Source organism: Mesoplodon mirus (assembly GCF_964341445.2).
Source record: "Mesoplodon mirus genome assembly, chromosome: 6".
NCBI classification, from domain to species: Eukaryota; Metazoa; Chordata; class Mammalia; order Artiodactyla; family Ziphiidae; genus Mesoplodon; species Mesoplodon mirus.
In genome coordinates, this window is record NC_138982.1 from 147244692 (window position 1) to 147270068 (window position 25377).

General features: G+C 50.9%; 1 protein-coding gene across 16 annotated transcripts in view; it reads left to right on the forward strand.

Moving 5' to 3' along the window:
• DIP2A (disco interacting protein 2 homolog A) overlaps window positions 1-25377 on the forward strand; it is a gene marked incomplete at its 3' end in the record, with an annotated part of 93091 nt that overhangs the window by 35201 nt on the left and 32513 nt on the right. For all 16 annotated transcript variants that reach the window (XR_014294358.1, XM_082624835.1, XM_082624842.1 and 13 more), the window contains 12 exons: window positions 3176-3295; window positions 4434-4631; window positions 12517-12608; window positions 15991-16101; window positions 17264-17387; window positions 17733-17842; window positions 18182-18284; window positions 19663-19727; window positions 19947-20040; window positions 20981-21100; window positions 22514-22628; window positions 23996-24135. Coding sequence is in view for 15 of the 16 variants with exons in the window: in XM_082624835.1 (XP_082480961.1) it covers window positions 3176-3295; window positions 4434-4631; window positions 12517-12608; window positions 15991-16101; window positions 17264-17387; window positions 17733-17842; window positions 18182-18284; window positions 19663-19727; window positions 19947-20040; window positions 20981-21100; window positions 22514-22628; window positions 23996-24135 (1392 nt within the window). The remainder of the gene's footprint in view (window positions 1-3175; window positions 3296-4433; window positions 4632-12516; window positions 12609-15990; window positions 16102-17263; window positions 17388-17732; window positions 17843-18181; window positions 18285-19662; window positions 19728-19946; window positions 20041-20980; window positions 21101-22513; window positions 22629-23995; window positions 24136-25377) is intronic.

The window sequence follows — 25377 nt, forward strand, 5'->3', positions numbered from 1 at the left end:
AATGAATTGAGCAGTGTTCCTTCCTCTTCTGTTCTCACGTCAGTTTTGTGTCTTTGGAGGAGTTTGCCCGTCTCGCCTCCGCTCCGCAGGTTCCCTTGTCGTGGGTTGGTGTGGGACCTGCGATGCTGTCCTGCCTGGTCCTGACACCAGCAGTTAGGGTCTCCTCACTCTTCATCTTAATCGTTCTAGCTAGAGAGTTCACTGGATTTTGTTTATCTTTCAAAGAACCAGTTTTAGTGTAATTGTTTTTCTCTATTGTTTATCTTTTTTTCTATTGCATTTATTTCTACTCATATGTATTACTTCTTTCCTTCTCCTTACTTTGGCTTTCCTTTGCTCTTCTTCTTCCAGTTTCTTTTTTTTTTAAATCCAGAATGTGTTTATCGGGATGTTTTTCCGTTCGTCTTGATTCAGGGTGCTTTCAGTTGCTGCCACGCCTGCCCCTCCCACATCGTCTGCTGCTTTCGTGATGGCAGAGACGGTGCCACGGCCCCAAATATTTACTCTCTTGCCCTTTAAGAAAAAGTTTGCCAACTCGTAGTACAGGAAAATAAGCAGAAAATACAGACAATTCACAAAAAGAAATGTAAAAATAGTTCTTACACATGATGTTCATTCAGCCTTTTTCGCAATTAGAGAAATACACATTGTTGGTGGGAATGCAAAGCAGGTCAGCCTCTCTGGAAGAGCAGTTGGTAAGATCTGTGTCTGTACTTCCATTTGGACCCAGCAGTGCCAGTGTAGGAGTTTACCCTGAATGCACCCCTCTAAAAATAAGGAAACATGCACACGAGGTCGTTCATCACAGCACTGTCTATACCTCCAAAATATTGGGAAGTACCTGCTGTCCAAGCCTCTCAAATTGGTTGAATAAACCTGGTACATTCACACCGTGGCGGACTGTGCAGCTGCCAGGAGTAGCAAGAAGACCTTTATGACCTGGAATGAGGTGCTTTTCCAGGAGACATTAAGTGAAAAGATGAAGAGTAAAGGAACGTTTGTAGTATACCGCCTTCTGTGTGAGAAATAGGAAAAGAAAGCAAGCATAAATCTACTATCTCTGTAGAAGGAAATGCAGGAAGGATAAGGCAGAAAGCAGTGGGCTGGTTCAGCCCGCAGGTGCATGGGGTGGGGTGGGCAGAAGGACTTTAGGATGGAGTGACATTTCTTTGAGTTTATCTTTTTATATAGTTGTGATTTTTAGAAGTTCATTCTACACCTTCGAAACATAAACTTAATGGATGGAAGGAAGGGAAAAACCCTAAAACTGAAAGGAATTGTAAATAAACAAACCTGATTGTATTTCCAAGAACTACGTAGCCACCCTTAAGAGGGTGAGAGGAGAGAGCTGACAGAGGTCAGTGATGGACACAGCACCCTCGGTCCTGGACGAGGCTGTGTAGGAAGCGCAGCAAACCAATTTTGAACTCTTGTTCGTAGCTTTGTTTCTGTAGTGGTTTGGGTGCAACAGTTGGAACGGATTCTGTATGTGTGATAGCACTGAGCGAAGGTGTTGGTGTTGGGAGCCGGGGTTCTCGCTGCAGGAGAAAGGCACCCAGACGTGGAGCACAGCACTGGGGGCCCTGGCGTGGACTCGGGGCTCTAGGATAGAGACCTGTGTCTGTTACGCGGCCCGTGTGCACATGTGTATTGTATGTGTAGGGGGGTGTGCATATCCATGGATACATACGTGTGCATGTGCACAGCATACTTTCTCAGCTCCACGTGCTAGAAGAAGAAAGACACAGAGCGGTAGCTGTGAGCACATCGAGGCGCCAGGTCTTGGCCTTCAGTACCTCTCCCTCTCGGGAGAACCAAGAAGGGAGGAAGGAAGTCAGGCATCTGCTGTAAATGTCAGTGGACTGCTCAAGCTGGAAAATAATTCGGCAGCCGTTGCAGCAAACTTTGCCTCAGGTGAATGACCAGTGGCTGTTTAGTGGAGGGAGAGAGCTGGATGAAGATCAGGACACTCGTGAGGTCTCACACTCTTATTAGTGGCACAAGCTGAAACTAGTACCGATAGTGGAGCGCTGGACGGCACGTTGCCCGGGTGACAGAAACCTGCGTCTCCCTGAGGGTAGGTGGGTGTCCTGTGGGTCTGGACGTGATGCTCAGGTACTGCTTCAGCCGGGAATGCAGCATCTGACTGGAATCCTGAGAACACCCCAAGCGTATGCAGGATGAGGTTTGTGCTACTGAACGATGGAAAGAAGTGGACTCTTTCACAGTGCTGCTGTTGTAGAGGACGAGGGAGGCTGCCGAGCAGGCCAGTGAGTGCAGCGCTCGGTGGCCGGCCCAGCCCTGGAGGAGGGAGGCGCCGGCGGCCTCGTGGTGCACGGGGGTGGCTGCGGCTCCAGGCCTTGCCCTCGCCTCCTCTGCCAGCGCGCCTGCTTGTGTTCCCACGTGCCTCTTCCTCCGAGCGCTTGTCACCGAGGCTGGTGTTCCGCCAGCACGTGTACGTATTTCTGCTGGTTTTTGTGCAGCAGACGGTGACCTGTTTGAGGGCAGACTCTTATTTGTCTTGGCTGACTTTACATCTCCCAGAACGTCGATTCCTTAATAATTATGGAGGACACCAGAGAGCTTTTAGCTTGTGCGGGTTATGTCTCTGTACATTTACCATATTAGAAATTAAAACTTAAGATTTTTAAAAATATTTATATATATATATAACTCATTTAAAAATTACAATAATAAGCTCATTATCTCTTAACATAAGTAGCACATATTTATGAAAACAGTTCTAATACAACGAGATGCCATGAGAAGGGCAGGCTTGTCTGCTGCGGTTGCTGGTCTCTCGTAGCTGGCGAGAGAGCAGCGTCTGGGTGGCTTCCATCTGCTGGGCGTCCCGCACTGTGTGGCCTCTGGAAACCTCCACTGTGCGCGTGTGAGAGAGGAGAGGGAAGGAGCAAATGGCGTCTCTAACGTGACCCCTGAAAGGGTCTCGGGCACCCCCAGGGGTCCCTGGGCCACTCTGAAAACCGCTAGCTTAGAACAAGTTCTGGTTCCTGGAAGGCATTCAGTAAACATTTGTCAGATGAACTAATAAATTCCAAAATGGCCCTTTGAGGGGGCCAGTGCTTGGTTGGATTTACAAGTTCCGACGCGCTCACACGGGTGGTCTCTGGACCCGGGTTCCGCATCCAGCCTCAGCGCTCTCTTCCCGTGGCAGGTGTCCCCGTGAGCAGCAGAGTGTCCTCCAAGATCCAGCAGCTTCTTAACACCCTGAAGAAACCAAAGCGCCCTCCACTGAAGGAGTTCTTCGTGGATGATTTGGAGGAGGTGTTGGAAGGTGAGTGTCCCGACTCCGGCACACCAGTTTGTGCAGACAGGGCAGCCGTTACATCTGAGGACACAGGCAGACGTCCTTCATATGTGGGTCAGACCCAGACTCTGTGGTCATCGTGTGTGATGGGGACCTCAGTGTCACACACGACCTCGGGCTCTGTGTCAACAGCTTGTAGTTAAGAGACAGCGTCTCTGCATGCCTCTGCTCCAGTGGTTAGTACTTTGTTAGAATACATCTAAAATTTCAGTTTACTTCCACGATTTAAATTTTTATTTAAACTTTAAATCTGAAATACTTGTCTTCCCATGGTTTTATGTATGTATTTATTTATTTTCCCCTTGGTTTTAAAGTATTATATCTTTAGCAAAGTTTGGGCTCTTCAGGATTTTAGCCTCTCGTTTATGAGTGATATATATATTCAGAGAAAAAGAATATAGACTTATTTTTTTTAATTACCAAGAAACAGAAAGGAGTATAAATCTGTAGAAAAGTAAGAGAAAGTGAAGCCCTGTACAAGATAGCAGCGTGTGACGTGTGGCTGGGGCCTCGGGGCACCCGGCCGTCCCCTGCCCCCGGCCTTGCACCTCTGCTGTGCGGTAGTCCCACAGACCAGCTCTGGTGTCTCCTCCTACTTGGGGATTAGACATGGCTGTTAGGGCACGTCTGTGTAATCAAATCACGCCTTTCAAATTCAGAGTTCAATGCTATGAATGCTTTTTAGGAAGTCTTTTGTACATTTGGGCAAATCTTGATGACATATCCACTGGAAACATAATAGATTTTACTTTGTTTTTTTCTTTCAACGTGGTTTGAGCGCCTAAACTGAAGTGGTGATCCTACTCTCATCCTTTATAAGTGGGGACACCTGCTTCTCGGGTGCCTTCTGGGTGAAAGCCTGGGGGTCGTTGTAATCCTGGGGTTACAGTAGCCAGGATTCATCTAGATCCATGACTAGCTCTCTTTCCATCCTTGCTCAGTTGGTCTGTGACTGTTGCAGTGATGGGGAAATCTAAACAAGTTATGGTAGCCTTCTTATAATTGGTATTTTTAAAGAAGAAAAACATAAAATGTGAACGCCTGACAGTAGAGTGTGTGCCTGGTTCTATGAAATGCCGCTTTTCACATTCGGTTTTGCTTGTAGTGCAGCAACCAGATCCAAATCAGCCGAAGCCTGAGGGCGGCCAGATGGCAGTGCTGAAAGGGGAGCTGCTGGCTGTGGGCAGCACCTGGCCACCGTCACTGCTGGCCACCTTGCAGCAGTGGGGCACCACGCAGCCCAAAGCCCCGTGCCTGACCGCCCTGGATACCACGGGGAAGGCCGTCTACACCCTCACCTATGGCAAGTGTCAACAGAAGGTAGCTGGGCGCTGGCTGGCTGTGAAATGTTATGTGTTGTATGACACAGACGTGCAACTTGAGGAACATGAGAGAACAGATTCCTGACAAGCTGACACAACTGGCAGGGAAACAGTACCTCGCCTCCCCCCAGGGGCCCCTCCCGGGCCACTGCCCTTCCCCCACCGGGGGACCACTCCCTGCCTGGTGGTTTCGAGAGTTCACATCTGTGTGTGCATTTCTGAACAGTGGAGTTTAGTTTTGTCTCATTTTGAACTTTGGACAAATGGCGTCAAGCAGTATGTGTTTTTTGTGTTTGGCGTCTTTTGGTTCCATTCTACGTGTTTATGTAACACGAATTGCGTGCATTTGGCTGGACGTGTTTTCACGGAGCGCTCAGCCCCGAGGCACTTCTGGCCCCCAGGCCGGCGTCCCCCACAGCCGAGGCCAGTGCCCTGCTGACCGCTGGGTGTGAGCCAGTCCGAGGTGCTCTGGGCTGCGTCTTGCTCAGCGTTGTCTGAGGTTCACCCCTGTGCTGTGTGCTGCGTGGTCAGTTCATTCTCGTTGATGGACAGTCTCTCACTGTGAGAATGCACCACAGCCAACGTCCGAGCTCAGCGGCAGGTGGGCATCTGGGTTGTGTCCGCTCCGGGACTGCTGCGTGTCGGACTGTTGTGAACGTTCTCTGTGGGTCTGAGGTGGACGTGTAGGCGTTCGTGCTGCTGTGGGTATAGGACTCGCGCGTCAGCTTCGGGACGAGCTGGCGAGCTGTTTCCACCCCGCAGCCCTGGGGGAGGAGTTCCAGCACTGGATACCTTCTGTTCCCGTTTGCCTTCCTTGAGGAAGCATCGTGGTGTCCAGTGCCTGGTGCCGAGGGTGCTTCTAACGTGCTTACTGGCTGCTTGAACACCTCCTTCTATGACGTACCCAGATCTTTGGCTCATTTTTCTGTTCGCTTGCTAATGCTTTTTATGTTTCAGGTACACACCTTTTGTCCAGTACATGTTTTGCAAATATCTTCTTCCACCCTTTGCACTGCCTTTTAACACTTTTAATTGTGGCTTTAGATGAATAAGAAGCCATAACCTAATGTAGTCTAATTTATCTGTTTTCTCCCTTTTTTGTGCTTTCTGTTCTGTGTAGGAAGTCTTTGCCAGACCTAAGGTCACAAAGTCATTCTCCCCCTCCGAGTCTTCTTCTGAAGACTCGTTCTACTTTTCACACTTAGTGTTATGATCCATCTACAGTTTAGTTTTGTGTATGGTGTGAACTTGGACTCATTTTCTCTCCTATGAATGGAACTGACCCGCTATCACTTGTTGAGAAGCAGCCCTTCCCCCAGATGCGGCTTTGTCACCCGTCAGGTGAAACCTGTACTTGTGGGTCTATTCTCTTCACCATCCGTGCTTCCTGAGTTGCTGGAGCTTTACGAGTCTGTGTTGGGTGTCAGTCCTCCAGCTCTGTGATTGCGCCTCAAGATTTCCTTGACTATTCTTGGCCCTTTACATTTCCAAGTAAACTTTTTCTATTTATTTATTTAATTTATTTATTTTTGGCTGCGTTGGGTCTTCGTTGCTGCATGCGGGCTTTCTCTAGTTGCGGCGAGCGGGGGCTCCTCGGCTACTCTTTTTTGCAATGCGTAGGCTTCTCATTGCGGTGGCTTCTCTTGTTGCGGAGCACGGGCTCTAGGTGCGTGGGCTTCAGTAGTTGTGGCACGCGGGCTCAGTAGTTGTGGCTCGCAGGCTCTAGAGCGCAGACTCAGTAATTGTGGCACACAGGCTTTGCTGCTCCGTGGCATGTGGGGTCTTCCCGGACCAGGGCTCGAACCCGTGTCCCCTGCACTGGCAGGCGGATTCTTAACCACTGCGCCGTGGGAAGCCCTCCAAGTAAACTTTAGAATCAGCTTGTCCGTTTCCAGAAAAAAACCCTGCTGGGGTATTGATTGGCAGTGCACTGAACCCATAGTCCAGCTTGAGGCGAATCAGTTTCGTTGCAGTTATGGGATCTTCCAGCTCATGACCCTGGAATATCCCGCCGTTAAGGCCTACTTTAGTTTCTCTCAGTGACGTTTTACACTTTTGAGTCCAGGAGTCTTGAGCTTCTTTCATTAGATTTATTCCTATTGTAATGGAATGATTAAATTTTTTCGACTCAATTGTTGCTTGTAAATAGAAATGCAATTGATCTTTTTTAAATGGTGACTTTGTATCTAGTGATCTTGTTAAAGTGACATATTAATTCTTTTTGGTCTGTTAATGAGTAGTTTTGGACATCCTGTGCACAAGTTGAGCCCCTGTGAGCAATGACGGCGTTGTCTTGGCCTTTCTAGTTCTCACACCTTCGGTTTCCGTTCTTGTCTCACTGCACAGGCTGGAACCGCCAGTGCAGTGAGAATCCTTCTCTGTTTTAGGTGGAAAGCAGTTGGTCTTGAAGTACGCTGTTTACTGTAGCTTTTTTGCTTGTTTTATGGTAGTAATTCTTTGTCATAATGAAGTTCTGTTTCTAGTTTGCTGAAAGTTTCGCATCGTGGATTGGCTTTTTCTGCTTCATCGAGGTGACCATACAGTTTCTCTGCCTCCTCCACTAACCTGATGAATTACATTGATTAATTTTCAAATGTTAAGCAGCGCTTGCATTCCTGGAATAAATCCCACTTGGCCAAGATACCTTTTCAATAGATGCCTGGATTCTAGTTGCCAGTATGCTGTTTGGGGTCTTTGCACCTGTGCTCGTTAGAGAGATAGCTCTGTAATTCTTTAAGACAGGAGCTCGCTGTGCACTCATGAGTGTGCTGTGCTGACAGCCTCCACCTGGAATTCAGCTTCCGGGTGCGGGTTACACGAGGCATTGGGACAAGGCCTGTGTTCCGCTCAGCACAGACTTCCCTTGTGAGGGAGCCTGCAGGGACTGCGGCCAGACGGCGTCACCCGCATCTCACTGTCCCGCGCTTCCCGGGAGCCCTTCTGGTGCCTCGCTCTGCTTCAGGGCTTCCTGAAGCCCAGCCGTGGTCCTTCTCTCCTTGTCTTTCGATTTAAGTCTGTATCCACTACACCCGTAAGACACCGCTCACTACTCTTGCCTTTTGAGTCAGGAGTCGTGCTGTTCTTTCTTTCCTTTGCGGAATGTTCCTTCCTGCCGCTCCGCGTTTCTCACTGTAACCTCTCCTGCTGGCTGTGGGACTGCCCGCATCTTCCTTTGTGAAGGCGGACAGGCATCTGTCAGCACTCTGAAGACTTTTGTGATATCTTTTGAGGAGTGAGATGCCAGATTGTTGCTCCTCTCTGGATGAGGATGTGTCTTTTTCCCTGTGATGGCTTTTTGGCTTTGGCTTGCATCTGTCTTACTGTGATATACATATTTAGCTGTTACGTTCTTTGAAAGTTTCCTGCTTGGGGTCCACAGGGCTTCTTAGATCAATGGAATGGTATCTTTCATCAGTTTTTGGAAAAGTATAGCCATAATTTCTTGATATAGTGCTTCTTCCCCATTTCTCTCTCCTGTCCTCCTGGGACTCTGATTACATTTATATTAATACCTTTTCTGAGTCCCACGTGCCTTTTTTACATTTTGCATTCTTTTTTTTTTTTTTTGCGGTACGCTGGCCTCTCACTGTTGTGGCCTCTCCCGTTGCGGAGCACAGGCTCCGGACGCACAGGCTCAGCGGCCACGGCTCACGGGCCCAGCTGCTCTATGGCATGTGGGATCTTCCCGGACTGGGGCACGATCCCGTGTCCCCTGCATCAGCAGGCGGACTCTCAGCCACTGTGCCACCAGGGAAGCCCCTGCATTCTTTTTTAAAAAATTAATTAATTGATTAATTTTGGCTGTGTTGGGTCTTAGCTGCAGCACGCGGGATCTTTCGTTGTGGCGCGCGGGCTTTTCTTTGCAGCCCACGGGCTTCTTTCTAGTTGTGGCATGTAGGCTCAGTAGTTGTGGCGCACGGGCTTAGTTGCCCTGCGGCATGTGGGACCTTACTTCCCCAATCAGGGATTGAACCCGCGTCCCCTTCATTGCAAGACCGATTCTTAACCACTGGACCACCAGGGAAGTCCCATGACATCCTTTTTATATATATACTTCAGTTTGGAGATTTTCTGTTTTCCTTTATTCACATTTTCTAAAACTGGTGTGATCTGTGTGACCCTTTCCTCCTGCGGGGGGTGTCCCCAACCATGGGTTTTGTCTTATGTAGCAACCTGGGGGCTCTGCCTGGCCTTTCAGAGGCTTCCACCCGCTGTGCATGGCCCCAAGATTCAGCAGACTCCTCTTGAAGCCCCGGTCTCCGCGCCCCAGCAGCAGCACTCCGAGGGGCACAAAGCCATGAGATGTTCGTCTCCCGTGGGTGCCAGACGCTAAGCCCCGCCCTCAGCTTTTGTAAGAACAGCTGCAGAAGGTCAGCTCACCTCCCAAGGGTTTCCCCAGGGGTCTTAACTCCTCTAGTTGTCTTTGCTGCCTCTGATGGATGGTTTTGCATTTTATCCAGTTTTAAGTCATTTTGGGCGCGAGTGCTGGTCTGCCACCACTGTTCTTTCCTGCTTGGAAGCAGAGTCTCAGACCTTTATGCTTTTAAGATCCATCCATATTATTGTGTATAGTTGTAGCTCATTCATTTCTGTTGAGGAATGAATATTGAATATTTCAGAATGTATGTCTCCATTACACTGTTGATGGACTTTTGGGCCATTTCCAGTTTTAACTGTTACAGACAGTGCTACCGGGAACATTCCAGTATGTGCTACCTGGTGTGTAAGCGTGCATTTTTGTAGGGTATATACTTAGGAGAAGAGGTGCTAGCTAGTTCTGGGATTATGACATCTTTACATTTATCAGATAATTCCAGACTTTTCCAGTTTGCACTTACCTGATCAGTCCCACCTTCTCCCTGTCATTGGCAGGCTTATTAATTTTGGCTAATCTGGTGAGAATATGGTGACAGTCATTGTGGTGCTAATTTGCCTTTTCCTGATGACTGAGTAGGTTGAGATCTTTTCCTGTTTTTGATCCTTTGGGTTTTCTCTTTTGTTAAGTGTTGTTGAATCTTTTGCACTTTTTTTTTTTTTTTTTTTTTTGCTGTACGCGGGCCTCTCACTGCTGTGGCCTCTCCCGCTGCGTAGCACAGGCTCTGGACGCACAGGCTCAGCGGCCATGGCTCACGGGCCCAGCCGCTCCGCGGCATGTGGGATCTTCCCGGACCGGGGCATGAACCCGTGTCCCCTGCATCGGCAGGCGGACTCTCAACCACTGCGCCACCAGGGAAGCCCCTTTTGCACATTTTTATACAGGGTTATTTGTGGGTATTTTGTGTGTTCTGGATGCCAGTCCTTGTTGGCGGCTTACTGTGCGCCCTGACCATTCACGGCCCTGCAGCAGGCTTCCCTCCTCCCCTCCTGGTCTCTAGCTCTGCTGTTCTCTCACCCGCCTTTAGACTTGCCGCCCACCCGGAGGGAGTTTAGTTTGTGTGTGTGGTGTGGGCCTGGGCTCCGGGTCAGTTCTTCAGGAGAGATGGCAGGTGTCCCGTTCTTGTCCCCTTGGTGCTACCCGTGTTGCAAGTGGAGTTGTCCACATGGGGGTGGGTCTGTTTGGGGTTCTTTGTTTTATCACGTTGATTTATATTCTACCCCTACGCCAATAGCACGTTCTTTTTTTTGTTGTTGATCTTTTTTTTTTGCGGTACGCGGGCCTCTCACTGCTGTGGCCTCTCCCGTTGCGGAGCACAGGCTCCGGACGCGCAGGCTCAGCGGCCATGGCTCACGGGCCCAGCCGCTCCGCGGCATGTGGGATCTTCCCGGACCGGGGCACGAACCCGTGTCCCCTGCATCGGCAGGTGGACTCTCAACCACTGTGCCACCAGGGAAGCCCTTTTTTTTTTTTTTTTTTAAGATTTTTTTGATGTGGACAGTTTTTAAAGTCTTTATTGAATTTGTTACAGTGTTGCTTCTGTTTTATGTTTTGTTTTTTTGGCCTTGAGGCATGTGGGATCTTAGCTCCCCAACCAGGGGTCGAACCCACACCACCTGCATTGGAAGGCGAAGTCTTAACCTGAGAAAGTCTTCCTGTCTTGTCTCCTTCTTCCAGAGCGTCTTGGCTTCTCTCGCCCTGGTATTTCAGTGTCAGTTTGTGTCAGGTGCCACAAACACACCTGTTGAGGTTTTGGTTATCGTTGCCTTGAGCAGTTTGAGGAGAATTAGCACGTTTGCGTTATGGTGCCTTCTAGCAATGGACATGATAGGTTCCTCCATTCATTCAAATCTTTTTCAACCTCAGTACTGTTTTATAAGTTTCTGGGGGGAGACTTTGCATATTTTTTGTAACGCATATTCTTAGATATTTGGCATGTTTATTTAAATCTTATTATAAATAGTATCATTAAAATTTTTATTTGCTGTTTGTTGATGGCAGATAGATACTAAATGCTATTTGCATATTGCTGTTATATCTGATAGCCTTGCTGATTTCAGTTATAGGATTCATGTTATGTGCAGTCACATCTTCTGCAAATAATGACGGTTTTGTTTCTTATTGTTTTACCTTCTCTGCCCCTTTCACCCCAATCCCATTGGCTGAGACTTTCAGTAAAAAGGCAGTTGTCCTTGACTTACTCCTGCTCTCTGAGGGAAAGCTTTCAGTATCTGACCATTAATTATGATACCTCCTGTGGAATTTTTAAAGATGACTTTTAACAATCACATTAAGGAAGTTTCCTTTCATCCCAAATTTAAGAAGGAGTTTTAAAATCCTGAATGGTAAATTATTTTAGTTTTTTTCACCTTTATTCTGTTAATGTGGCAAATTATGTTGATTTTCTGTTAAACCTCTTTGCATTGTTGCGGAGAGGTCATGATGCGTTTTTCTTTTTATAAGTATCTGGATTCAGTTTGGAAATCTTTATGTGTTACAGTTACAGTTATTAACATCTTGAGTTGACCTTTCTATTTAGGCAAAGGCAGCGGTGTTTTTTTTGGTTTTTTTTGTTTTTGTTTGTTTGTTTGTTTGGCAGCGGTGTTTTGAGTTGACTATTTTTCTCATTTATTTCTCAGGCCCCACAGTTCACTTATGTCACAACGTTGTGCCCAAGTTTAGACTATTTACAGCAAAGGGCATGTGGTTGCCGCATGGTTGCCCAGGGGTGGGGAGGGTGAAGGACGGCTCTGTCTTCCTGCGTTGCTGCACTGCACAGGGTGAGTGGGAGGGCTGCTTCCGGTTTGGGGTGGACTCAGGCTTTTCTGTCTTCCTCTCCCTCTCCCCCTGCCCTTCACTGTCCCGTGCATCATGTGCCGTGTTCCTCAGGGAAGCACCCACAGGGCTGGGCACCTTCAGGAGGGGTCCAGACGCTCCTCTCCAGCCGCCCGTGGCTCTGCCAGGTTCCCTAACATCTCCCTGTCTCCTCTTGAGTGAAAGCAGAGATGAAGATGGACCCACCTCATGAATTGTTGTTGTAAAGGTTAAATGACTTATATGCCACTCTTATAAGGGGTATAATTGAGACACATTCAATGACATGAAAGCGCATTCACAGTGCAATGTTGATTGAAAAAAGGGTGAAGTATGATCCCATTTCTTAAAAATTATGCATACGTGTGTGTGTGTGTGTGTGTGTGTGTGTACATATATAACAAAGAATGCTTTTTTCAGCTGGCTTTTCTATATTCTCAATTTTCTATGATAAAATGCTCTTTTAGTTTTCTGTTAAGAAAAATAAATCTGTAAGTTGTTTTTAAGAGAAAACTTCATTGCAGCATTGTGCAAAATAATTATCAATTGGAAGCTACCTGAATTTTCAGCAATAGAGTAATAATGGTATGTTAATGGGATGTTATGATTGCTACATTAAAATGTTAATTATTAGTTTCTTAAATTTTACATTGCTTAGTATTTTTATTTTATTTTAGGCAAACTTTGGAGTCGGAGTTTAAAACTAGCTTATACTCTACTTAATAAACTGACTAGTAAGAATGAACCACTACTTAAACCCGGAGACAGAGTAAGTAACCAAATGCACCTTTGTTGGAGTGAGTGAGAATGGAGACTAAAAATCTGCTTCATTGACATCAGTGTTCTCTCAGTCGTTCAGACTTACAGCATTAATACAAGGGATTTAAGTCAGCGATGAAAAAATATTAAACGTGGAGAAAGTTTGTGTTGATGTAGGTAAAATGATCGTTCCTTTTATTCTCCCTTATTGCCCCTTTCCTGATTCTTAAACCTCTTTTCTCTTTGACTTCATATGTATTGATTTTAATAAAAATATTAATGTCAGATATTAATCAGTGCTACATTTCCAAAGCGTAAGTTTTGTGCAGAAACGTTGACCTTACTTTGAAATTCTGTGTTTTATATTCATCTCCTTCCCTCTTCCGTGTGGCCAGAACAGAACTCAGAGGAGGCTTGGGGCTTAGTTCCTCGTCCTGCACTGCCCACCATGTTTGGCAATAGCCACAGGGGGCTGTTTAAATTCAAATTAAATGAAATTAGAGTTTTAGTTCCTTAGTTGCACGAGCCCCATTTCCAGGGTTCAGTCACTGCGTGTGGCTGACAACTAACTACCATATTTGACAGCTCGGAGAAAGAATGATTCTACCATTGTGGGAAGTTCTGCTACACAGCACTGCTCTAGGCAAACTGAGCCAGACTTGGGGAACCCCGGTGTAGCGGGAGGTCCAGGATGGTGAAAGCCAGCATACTTAGCAGTGAAATCCCCAGTGAGGAAGGTTGCCTGAGGTCAGGTCACCCAGCAGGGAAGCTGTAGGGCGACAGGATGGTGTGGGGTTTCAGGCTGCTCTCAAGCGCCTCAGTCTTTAATGCGGACCAGTAGCCAAGGACATTTACGGACCACGAAACTTCAACGTGAAAGAGCATAACCAGAGGGCAGTAAATGGGGAAAAAAAGAAAAGGGGAAGCGGGGGGAGGGAGGGAGGCAGAGGAAACAAACCAACTTGGAGGAGAGCTAGATACAGAAAACAGTTTTTTAAAAAAAATTAGTCTTAATATCCCTGGAGATCTGAGGTGAAGATATTGCTCCATAAATCAACAAGAAGATGCTAGCGGGGGAGACCAAGAGGTGGAAAGTAGGAAGGAAAAACGGTGCAGATTAGACTTGATCAAGAAGGCCGGCATCTGACTGATAGGACTTCCAGAAAGAGAAGGGGGAACGGAGAGTGGGAAGTTTTTAATGCTAATGATGATGCAAGACTATACCCCGGAGCAGGGGGGTGAAGGACCGGCGGGTGGTGCGGGGACCCCCACCGAGGCGCTTACCCCAGTGCTGCTTAGGGCAGGGTGCAGGAACCTCGTGGCCTCCTGGGGAAAGTGGGTTGTGCACAGAGGCCAGCAACCCCAGGGGGCCTCGGTTTCTCAGTGTGGCACTGGGGGAGACAGCTGTGCTTCGGAAGCCCAGAGGGAGTGCGGTCTTCCTGGGCAGTCGACGGATGTGAGGATGGGGCACCATTCTCAGACAGGCAGGACTCAGAAGACTGGGCTCCTTCTTGGGAAGCTCACAGAAGGAGTGCTCCTGCTAACAAGTGAGTGGTCCAACCAGGAGAGCCACCAGGGTGGCCCAGGGTGACCGCCAGCTGCGGGCGAGGAGCAGCCAGACAGGACAGAAGGGTGAGGCCCCAGGTGGGCAGGCTGGTCGGCAGCTGGTGAAACCCAGGAGCCTGCCTGACTGGTTGGTTATTTAGAAATTCTATTGACAGGTTTGACACACCCAGCGGGGCATTTCCGAGCAAGCTGGCCGGTGCACACAGAGGAAGGGAAGCCGGTGAAAGAGGCAGTGGCTGTCACCACCAGAGAAAAGGGGCAAGCTTGGCTATAGAAACGTAAACAATACAGGAATGATTCCTTATGATACCCGGCGCTTTAGACCTGTTGGAACCCTTGACTTATGTTGTGCTTTAAAATGATTCTAAGAATCACTAATTTCTTTCTCTTGAAGAAAGTTCTTGCAAGGACAAGGACTTCCAGATACTTTGTCGACTTGCAAGTGAATCCACGTAATTGGGCTAATTATAAAGGATTGATGAGATCACAGTTAGCGATGGATTTAGTGATTGGAAATGAATGGCAAGGTCATCCTCCTGTGATAATATGCTTTATAAAAGTGAACAAACAACCTTTATAACAGATTCTCTAAGGACATGTATGTTCTACCAGACATCCAGTCTCGAGGCTAAAGGTCACAGTTCTTAATCGTGGGACAAATGCTATTAACACCAACTTTCAAAGGAGATCTTTGCCGTTTTCAACAAACTTACTAGAAACTTGATTTCCAGACCTCAAGTACAGAATTTTGACACAGAAACAGCTTAAATTTTGTCTTATGAAGTACAAGGTTATTAGTTATCCAAAGCCCTCAAAGGCCCTGTGTCAACAGTCCCCTCAAATACTATTTGGACTTACCATGTAGGTTTCGAGCACACTATTATTACAATATTGGGGACTTAGAAAAACCTCATCCCATAAATAGCTTTTAACTTAACCAGATATTATAAGAAATGGAAATTGGGATGATGGGAGAAGAGAAAGGTGGGGAATGAAGAGGGCTCAGTGTTTGTCTACAGTAACAGGAAATAAAACACATGTCCAAATACCTTCACACATAAGACACAGCAGTGTGAGCATAGTGTCTAAAAAGATGAGAGCAGTTGGCAAAGAGAGGATATGAAACACGTTAACAGTGGCTGCCTTGGGGAGTGGGGGAGGGTGATCTGGGTGTGGCTTTTCGTTAGTACTTTTCATCATTTTAATTCTGTGTTTTAAAACTTTTTTGATAAAAATAAAAATGTAAATGTAATAGAATATGTAATTTAAACAGTGGTAGCATGATGACCAGGTGGGCGCAGGGAGTGGACCCCCCGTGGAGACTCCGAGGGCAGCTGTAGGGGTCTTGCTGAGTTCTCTGCCCACCACCCTCCCCTGTTAATGTTTCGGTCTTGAGCGAAGGTCTGTCCAAGTAAAACGTTGGTGTCAGGATTTTTTCTTTTGGAAGATCTTTTGATAGACTTTGATTCCTGGTTCCCTCTTCATGTCCAGTTGTTTTTCACCTGGGCTACTTGATGGTGGGTGATGGTCCATCGCATCCTTCCTTGAGTCGCTGCTGCCCAGATGGTCAGAGTGGACGGAGCTGGACCTAGACCCCGCGGGCAGACCCAGCTGCGCTTGCCTTTAGCCCCAGGAGTTTAACATTATTTTGTCACATGCGGGGTAAAGACGTAACCTAAAGACTGTGTACTAGAAGTTACATGGCTGCAGACACTTAAGGACCAAGGGTTAGCACTCAAAGTAACGTTTTTTGTCTCAGCAGCAGGCATTCAGACGACTGAATTATTCACTAGTGGATTTCGTGGTTTTCCTTTGTACTCTCGTAGGTGGCGCTGGTGTTTCCTAATAGCGACCCTGTCATGTTCACTGTTGCGTTCTATGGGTGTCTCCTGGCAGAGCTGGTTCCTGTCCCCATCGAAGTGCCACTAACAAGAAAGGTAGCAAGCGCGGTGCAGGCCCCAGGTTCACGGTCCCTGAGGCTTCATCCTGAAGTCCACCTGTCCATTCGCAGGCCTTAGTCTCCTCACTCCAGGTGCCGTCTGGAGCCGGGGGACAGGCGGGCGGGTCTCAGAGAGAGAAGAGCAGCTTCATCTCCAGACACTCCTTTTATGTATCTCGCTGGTGACAAGGGCACTGGAACAGCTGTTGGTGGGGCCAGTATCACTTGCTTGAATTTCCCAACAGAAACTAACATTTTCTCCTCCAATGCATAGAAGTTGGGATTTGATTGTTAAATCATTTCTCAAAATGGTGTGTTTATTGATAATAATTTCCATTTCTTGGGGATAAGTAAATCATTACAGAGATGTCTTTTAGCTCACTTCTAAGTGATAGTTTTAAACATATGACATTCTCTTGCATTTCTGTTCACGTCCATAACAGCGATCAGCTTCCATTGCTGACGGGGCGGGCTGCTGATGTTCTAGGTGGCTATTGCATTTTAGGTATAAATACCAGTCATCTGATTATTGAAAAATAGATCATTTTAGGAGTAGACTCAGCATGTATTTTAGAAAATCATAGTTTTCTGTGGTACCCAGTGTTCAGGCAGTTGTTCACATGAGCATTATCAGCAAGAAATATTCAAGAATCCCAAAGGTAAAGCTTGTGAATAAAAGCAGTATATCCCAAAGGATAACATATGATGAACAGATATTTGAATACCAGGATTCCTAGGGTAAAACTAGAGTTTGTAAAAATTGTAAGAAGAAAATGATAAAACTCTACTGAAGGACATATTCTGTGTGGAAATAATTAAGATTGCTAAAGGTCAGGCCTGCCCATATTAGTCAGTAAATTTCAAACACAAATCAAGTGTAAATTTCAATGCTGTTATTTTTGGAGTTTATTAAAATGGTATTAAATGTCATTTGCAAGAAAAAAGTTTGAGAAATTAGCCCATTACCCAGAACTTTATATGTCATGGCAGAAAATATATCTTTCAAATTTAAAAACAACTGTATTTTATTTGGATGAAAACATAGTATATACCTATAGTATATACCTATACAGGGCGGAATTGTCCTAATTTTCCAAGGGCTGAGAAAAAGAGTTCTGCTCTGTGTGAGCTGAGTGCCTCTGCCTTCTCTGTTTCTGCAGGATGCTGGCAGCCAGCAGGTCGGGTTTCTGCTGGGCAGCTGTGGCGTCGCCCTGGCCCTGACCACGGACGCTTGTCAGAAGGGCCTGCCCAAGGCCCAGACTGGAGAGGTGGCGGCCTTCAAAGGTGGGGCTGTGGGTGGGCAGCGTGCGGCCCAGTTCTCTGCTAAACTGGGCCCTTGGGCGTCCTTTCCTGTCAATGACCGTTACAGAGACGGAAGGGCCTTCAGGAAAAGCGAGGCCGTGTTCTAGGCCTTGGGGAATCTTGCTCCTCGTCTGGGTCAGGGTCTAGACCTGTGCTGTCCAGCCTGGGGGCCACTGGCCGTCAGACATAAGTTCATAAAGGTTCAGTGAGGCGAGGCTCCTCAGCTGTCAGCAGCTCGGGCTGCGTGTTGGGCGGCAGAGGCGCCGTCGCGGGGAGCAAAGACTCCTGACCCTCGCCTCTGCCGTGTCCCTGTCTGCGCCCTCACAGGTTGGCCCCCCCTCACCTGGCTGGTGATCGACGGGAAGCACCTGGCTAAGCCCCCCAAGGACTGGCACCCATCGGCGCAGGATGCGGGGGCCGGGACTGCCTACATCGAGGTAGTGACCTCGCCTGGCGAGGCTGAAACAGACCCCCGTGTTCAGGGCTTGTTCCCCGAGTGTAGCTGCTGCTGCTTAGATCACAGGCGACAGCTTCTGTGCTTTGCCTTCACCCCAGAAAGATGAGGTTTCCTGTGGGAACTCACTCAGATCCTCCCCTGGGGACCAGCCTGCGTGCCCTGTCGCCCTTGGTACCTGCCCAGGGTGACCCGACTTCAGCTGAGGGTGTCACCTCGAGGGCCTGGGTGTGAAGTGCGCTCCAGTTGAACCGATGGCTGGTGAAGGGGGACGGCCTCCAGAGACATCGCCTGACGAGCTTGTGCTTTTGAAATCTTTCAGTATAAAACCAGCAAAGAAGGCAGCACCGTGGGGGTCGCGGTGTCCCACGCATCCCTGCTGGCACAGTGCCAGGCTCTGACCCAGGCATGCGGCTACTCAGAAGGTGAGGGCGTGGGGTGGCTCTCCGGCCGGGCACAAGGCACCTGGACGCTGTCCGCGTAGCATCTGCTGTTTAATCCATGTTGTGCGGCTTGTGAGCTCGGGGCCTCTGCTCTCCCGGACAGGTGGAGTTGGGACATTGGCGTTACAGAGCGTGAAACCCACTCACTACCCATTGGTCTGTGCCCAGTGGGCTGGTTCAAGCTGTGCCATAGCTGAGGGGCAGCGCATTTTGCGTTTTCTTATCGGGACACACTTTTTCTTACTGTTTTCTGTGGCTGGCTTTGGCTTAAGCTGTCTTACACTCGGATGTACCAGTGGAATCTTTGTGGTCAGGGCTTGTCTCTTGGCAGTGTACAGGCAGCTCCCCCTTTACTGTGAAATATCAGTTATGTAACGTAGAGAACTTTACTTCTCTCCACTAAAATACTGGAATTGAACAAAACTAGGAAGTAAATTGAGTGGTATGTGTAAAATCTGAAATATCAGTGTTTAGAAGCAAGGGCTAGCTGAGGGCACCGGGCAAGACTTCAGTGGACATTTGGAAAAGGATTTTAGGTGTGTTCAAGGGCCTACGTAATTTTTTTAAAATTCTATCAAATCAGGTCCCCTGGTTTTCTTTTTCTTCAGATCCAGTGCTAACCGTACATGTATCACCTATAATTTGGGCTCTTCAGCCAACAAGGGAACGTGTGTACAGTATTCTTATCAGAAAGCAGCAGCATTTCCTGGCACACAAACCAAACTTCCTATTCACTGTTGGGTGTTCCTTCTGTGGGTGCACCTGGCATCCCCAGGCTCTGTCCTCTGCCCGAGCTCTGAGCTCAGGGCTGTGCTGGGAAGCGGCCCTGGGACCCCAGCTACCGCTGTGCCCTATAGCACGCTCGGCACAGCCTCTGGGAGAGAGAGTGGGCAGGAGGGAAGGAACAGCTCTGAAGGGAAGTGACATGGGGAGCCTGTGACATTTCCCGGGGCTGCAGGATGACGTGAGAAGTGGGGGTGTGCGGGCATAGGGTTGAGAGGTGAGAGACCTGCCACGGTCCTTCATCTCCACGTCCAAGCCTGCAGCCTCTGGAGTGTATGCTGCTCCCTGTGTTTCCAGATTAGTGATCAGCAGATTCTCCGTTTTAATCCACAGTTGTATGACCTTCTACTTTTATGTTTTTCCAGTAATTTGAATAACCAAGTAACTTGATAACCAAGATTACTGATTGATTGGTGCATGGCATTTGGGAGCACTGTGTATCTTTCCTAAAACTCTCATGTGTTGATGATGTAATCATCTCAGGGGTTCTCTGAAAATGCACATGACCTGTGAGGAGGGTCACTCCTCTCAAGTCGTGGTTAAACATGTGCTTTAACCGTCTTTGTCCTCTTTTCAGCTGAAACATTAACAAATGTGCTGGATTTCAAAAGGGATGCCGGCCTGTGGCATGGAGTGTTAACAGTGAGTGCTGTATCTAAACAACCTGACGGTTAGAGGGAGGCTTGCTGACGTTTCACGTCCGTGGGTGACACCAAACCCTATTATGGCTGCTGGAGTAACCCTTAGTCGTGTTGGTGTGAGCGGTGTCTCTGGACTGAGCTGTCATGCGAGCAGGGCTCTGACGCTCTGTGCCTTTCCTGGCGGGGCTTGTGCCCGGCCCGACCGCTCGTGTCTTTGCAGAGCGTCATGAACAGGATGCATGTGGTCAGCATCCCGTATGCGCTGATGAAGGCGAACCCGCTCTCCTGGATTCAGAAAGTGTGTGCGTACAAAGGTAACGGGAGTAGCACCATCTCTTGATTCATCCTTCATTAGAGAAGTCTCTTTGAATTCATCTTTGGCGATTAAGAAAAAATAAAGCAGCGTGCAGAACCGCAGGCGTGTGTGGGCCGGGGCCAGGCTGCCCTACAGCCGTGGTGGGTCTGAGTTGCCAGCGCTGGGGAGCTGGGGGTCATGGAGGACAGCTCTTCTCTGCAAGGGCCGTAGACGCCTAACTTTATTCTCTCACAGAAATGCTCCTAATTCTTAGTTCCTGAGGTGGTTTTGATTTGAAGTTAGGGCTCTTCAAGCCACCAGTAGCAAAGCTGTTTACTCAAAGCGGTTTATGACCCAGAGTGAGGGGGCTGCCCGTGGGGCCCCGCCTGCCCTGCTGTCCACCTGTGGTTAGTCGGTGCTTCCCCAGCACGGCCACACCTGCGTGGTCTAAGCGTCCCTCTGGCTCTGCTTCGGCAGAGCTCGGGGGCACCTTTAGTCACCCCTGAGGGGGACTCGGGTTTTCTTCGCACTGACTTGTCCCGGGTGGCCGTGTGCTTGTCGACTGCACCGATGATGGTGCCCGTTACCAATGTGGACGTGGGCCGTGCTCTGCAGCGTGCTGGGCGCTGTCTCTGTTTACCCTGTCTAACGGAGGAGAACCAAAGTCCGGTGGGGCGTTTGGCGGGTGCCTGTGCTGGTGAGAGCAGGGCCAGGAATGAGGCCCAGCCCGTCTGTTCACATCGGGGGCCTCCCTGCAGCCCCACGTCCCCGGGGCCCCCAGCACAGGCAGGCCCAGCCTCGCGGCTGTGGGAGGGGCAGCTTGAGAGGGAGGGGCAGGTGTGGGGAGAGCAGAGAGGCTCCGAGCGAGTTGATTTCTAGGTAGGCCGGGCGGCAGGAGCACGTGGCCTGCTCTGTGTGCACGCGCCCCTGACGCAGGCGCGTCCCCGCCCCCCCTGCAGCCCGGGCCGCGCTGGTGAAGTCCCGCGACATGCACTGGTCGCTCTTGGCGCAGCGAGGTCAGAGGGACGTCAGCCTCAGCTCCCTGCGCCTGCTGGTCGTGGCCGACGGTGCGAACCCGTGTGAGTACCGCCTGCCCCAGCCCCGCCCCGCAGGCCGGCCGCCGGGGCTCAGGGCTGAGCCGGAACGTGTCCGGTGCCGCGTGGACACAGGTGTGTGTCCTGCTCCGTGACTCGGGGTCTCGTGGCGACTCACTCTCTCAGACGTGTTCGTCAGGACTCTCCGTTTAAAGTGGTTCTGACACAGTGGATGGGAGGTCTGTGCCTGAGCGGGTCTGACCCGTGTAGATACAACCAGAGCCCGGTTCAGGCTCCCACCCTGTGGCCTGTACCCCACTGCACTGGCTTGGCCACTGCGCGTTCCCGGCCGCCCCACGTCCTCCCGGGCTCTGTGCCCCGGTCTCTGCTCAGGGCCCGAGAGCAGCTGCTTGTTGTCCAGGGCCTGCCCGGGGTGTCCTGGGGAGCCTTGGTTGACCTTTGGTGGGGTTTCCGGGCAGCACAGAACCGGGGGCGCGGGGGCGTGTGGGAGTTTTCTCACCGGTGTGCTACTGTTTGTGCACTGAACCCGCCCTGGACCAGAGGCTGCCCTTCATCTAATCCCCTGTCCAGCTGTGGCCCCGACACTCGGGAGGGCACCCCACATTCTAGCACCCCAAAGCCTCTCGTTCCCTCCACCCGCCCCGAACCCCAAGGGCCCCGCCTCCAAAGCACCAGGAGCTGCCGGCTTCTCTGAGCCTCCACTGCGGTGCACCCGTCGAGCCACCAAGAGCCCCTCCCGGGGCTGCTGCCCCCCAGACCCCAGACCCCGCCACTCCGAGTGTCCGTCACTTACCTGTAGCTCCGAGCCCTCTGGACGGTCTTGTGTGTCCTCTGCTGGACACTAGGACGCATGACCAGGTCCCCTCCTTCCCTGGAGCCTCGCTGTGCAGAGGGTGCAGGTCGTGGTGCAGCCCTGGGGCCCCAGTGGGTGCAGGGCTGTGCTGACTCAGGCCCTGATCAGGCAGCACCCAGCCTCCTAGGAGCTGAGTTTTCATGGCCCGGTGACGCTGGTGGAGAAGCAGGGACAGAGAGCTAGGCTGTGCCCGCAGGAGAGGCACGGCAGGGCCGCTTGGCAGAGGCTGCAGCTCCAAGGCACGCCCAGGAGAGGGCGCACACGTGGCCGGGGCCTCAAGCGGTGGAAGGTTCGGCTGTGGCTCCGTTAGTGCCCTGGGTCACCTCCCCCTTGGCAGAGCTGCCAGGAGGCGGGTGAGGCCGTGGGGTAGACCTCAGAGACAACGTGGGGCTGAGAGTTGGCTTCTTGTTCGCTGGCGATTTGAGAACGTGCCCTGTTTTTCATGGAAAGAGCCCCACCCCCTCCCCATGAGACTTTGACTGTGAGGTGAAGGGGTGCAGCCTCCAGGCCCGGCGCCGGGCGTCCCCACGCCACGTGCCCGTCGGCCTTGTACTCAGCTCTTGCGTCCACTTTGTCTCATGCAGGGTCCATATCCTCCTGTGACGCGTTCCTGAACGTCTTCCAAGCCAGAGGGCTGAGGCCAGAGGTGATCTGTCCCTGCGCCAGTTCCCCGGAGGCCCTCACGGTGGCCATCCGCAGGTAGACCATCCTGTAGATGCTTAGTTCTTCCTCGTTCAGCCGAATTACCTGTGATAGCAGATTTGGTTGATCTGTTCCTGAGCAGGAGAAATCGAGAGCAGCGACCGGCCCTGGGCCCGTTTCCCAGGTGTGTTGGTGTTGTAATGGGGCAGCCCCAGGTGCCACGTCCAGCAGCCTGTGTTGGCCGCACGTCCCACACCGGCCTGGTTTGTGGCGCAGGTTTGATAGCGGCTCCCTGGGTCGCGATCTCTGGATCCTTGCAGCACGCGGGCTGGTCTTCCCGAGTGCTCCTCCGATCAGGAAGGCCTTGTGTCCCGCGGTAAACACTGCAGCCAGGACTCGCCCCTGTTCCAGGGCAGGGTGGCCGGCGGCCAGTGCACATCAGCTGTGGACGGGGGTCTGTGCCCGCGGGACCCTTGACCTCCTGGTGATACCCCAGCCCCACCACCCCCAGGCTGCATTCTCTCTGGGCTCATCCATGTCGCTCCCCAGGCCCCTGCAGGTGTGCCCCTCGGCTCACCTTCCTGCCCGGCTCGTCCACGCTGCCCTGAGCGCCATCCTCGGGTAGAGGGCAGCGTCCTCGCAGCTGAGGGTGACTTAGTGTTAATTTTCCACCCTCAACTCAAATTAGCCTCCGCTGTGGTCTTGTGTTATGTCTGTGTATTTATAAGTAGTGGTGTAAGTGATCGTAAAATTTTAGTAATAATTAGCATTAAAAACAACGTCTTTATTCTTCACAGACCATAAGGTGTTCTTCGTTCCTTTGTCCTATGGTGGTTTCTTGTGCTCAGCAGAGTAGTGTTTTCCCGCTGGAGAAGATATGACATTTGTTTCTCAGCGTCCTGGTTCCTGCTGCTGCGAAACTAATCAGGCCCAAACTTGGCGTCGCAAACAGCAGCAGTCACTTTCCTCCCTCTCCTGCTTCCTGCGGTCAGGAGTTGGGAAGGGCTGCTCAGGGCAGTTCTGCCGGCAGTTCGATGGTCTCGGGCTGGCGCGGGCTGGGTAGTGGCCGGCCCTTCGTTCTTCCTGCGTGCGGTCCCAGGCTCCTTCCCCTGGTTTTGGTGCTCGCAGGCTTGCTCCCAGGAAGCGTGTCGCTCCGCTCACCTGCTGCTCGGGGCTCCGGGGGATGTCCCAGGATGGCCTGGTGGAAGCGTCCTTGCGGCCCACAGGGCCCGCCTGCAGAGGAGTGCGTGGGGTGGGGCATCGTGCAGACCTGTGGAGACACGCTGCCCCCCGAGGTCCTGCAGCCAACGTCCCCACAGCTGGCATAGACGGGCACCTGGCTGCTCATCGTCCTGTCGCCAGGGGGCCATGGTCCCACGCCCACGGGCTCTGTCCCCTTGTCAATTAATCAGTTTTGTTTCCAGGCCGCCTGACCTGGGGGGCCCTCCTCCAAGAAGAGCTGTGCTGTCGATGAGCTGCCTCAGTCACGGGGTGATCCGACTGGACGCGGAAGAGAAGCTCTCAGTCCTGACGGTTCAGGACGTCGGTCAGGTGATGCCTGGAGGTGAGGTCACAGCTGGGGATGGTCTTGTCCTGCGGCTGGGTGGCAGCAAAGGCTCTGGAGCACGCAAGCACCAGAGGGCTTCAGATGATTCCCCGTGTGAATTGGGATTTTAATTTGTAACATATTTTTTGCTTTTTGCCTCCCTTTGTATCAAGTTAAAGTTGCGCTAAAATACGGGGTGTGTCTATGGCCTGTGAGCCGGACTCTGGTTCCCCACCATTGGGGAAGTGGTGCCAGAGCTTGGGTTCTGGGTGCTCATTGCGCGCCAGGCAGTCGTCACGCCTCTCCCGAGGCCGGGCGTCAACCCTGGATGCTTGCAGGTAACCCGGTGATGAGACTGTCTCTGCATCCTGACAAGGGCCTGTTAGGGGAGCAGTGTGGCTCTGAAGGTTCCCAGGGATCCCTGTGCTCCCAGAAAGGCCCCGGGCCCGGATGATGCGTGCATCGTGGGGTGTCTGTGCTGCCGTGGCAGCTGGCGAGCGCAGGACGGTGACGGCGCTGTGCCCTGCAGCTCCCCCGCAGGCACGAGCACATGTGGGACCCCGTGCAGGGTCGTGGGGGAGAGTCGAGAGCAGAGCCAGGCCCGGGAGGCCCTGTGGCACTGTTGAGTTGGGGAGCGCTCCTCACCGCGGTGACCCCGCGGCTGCTCCAGCTGCCCTCCTCCCCGTGCTGGCCCTCCTGGACTCCAGGCAGCGGGCCAACCCACCTGGTCACCTCCGGAGAGCGGCCCCATCTCTGCGCCAGTCACCCCGTCCGCTGCTCCCCAGGGTACAGGGCCTGTGTGGGCAGGGCGTGAGCCGCCCGCGCTCAGGGACAGGCTGGGAACCAGCGGGAGGGCCACGGGCCGCGGTCTGGGCCTGTGCGTGTGCCAGAGGTCGGACACGTAGAACAAGGCTGGACGTTTGAGTTTGTTTCTAGTTCCACTTTCTTAGAAGTGTGAGTTGTGTTTTTTCCTTGCATAAGTCTACCAAAAATAAGGACTCAGAGGTTCTGTAGAGGCAGGAACTCCAGCATAAACATTTTATCAGGGGAAAGAGCAGGGTCTTTCTGATCATTAGTTGTTACGTGGCGAACACAGTAATTCTTTAAAAGATGGTGAAATACTGTAATAGGTGATTCTTTTGATTGAAAGTATAAGGACTTTCGTTTTATTCTTAAACTTGGACCAGGTTCTGTGTGTGTGCACACACTCCCTCGGGCATGTGTGTGCTCCCTCGGGCATGTGTGTGCTCCCTCGGGGGG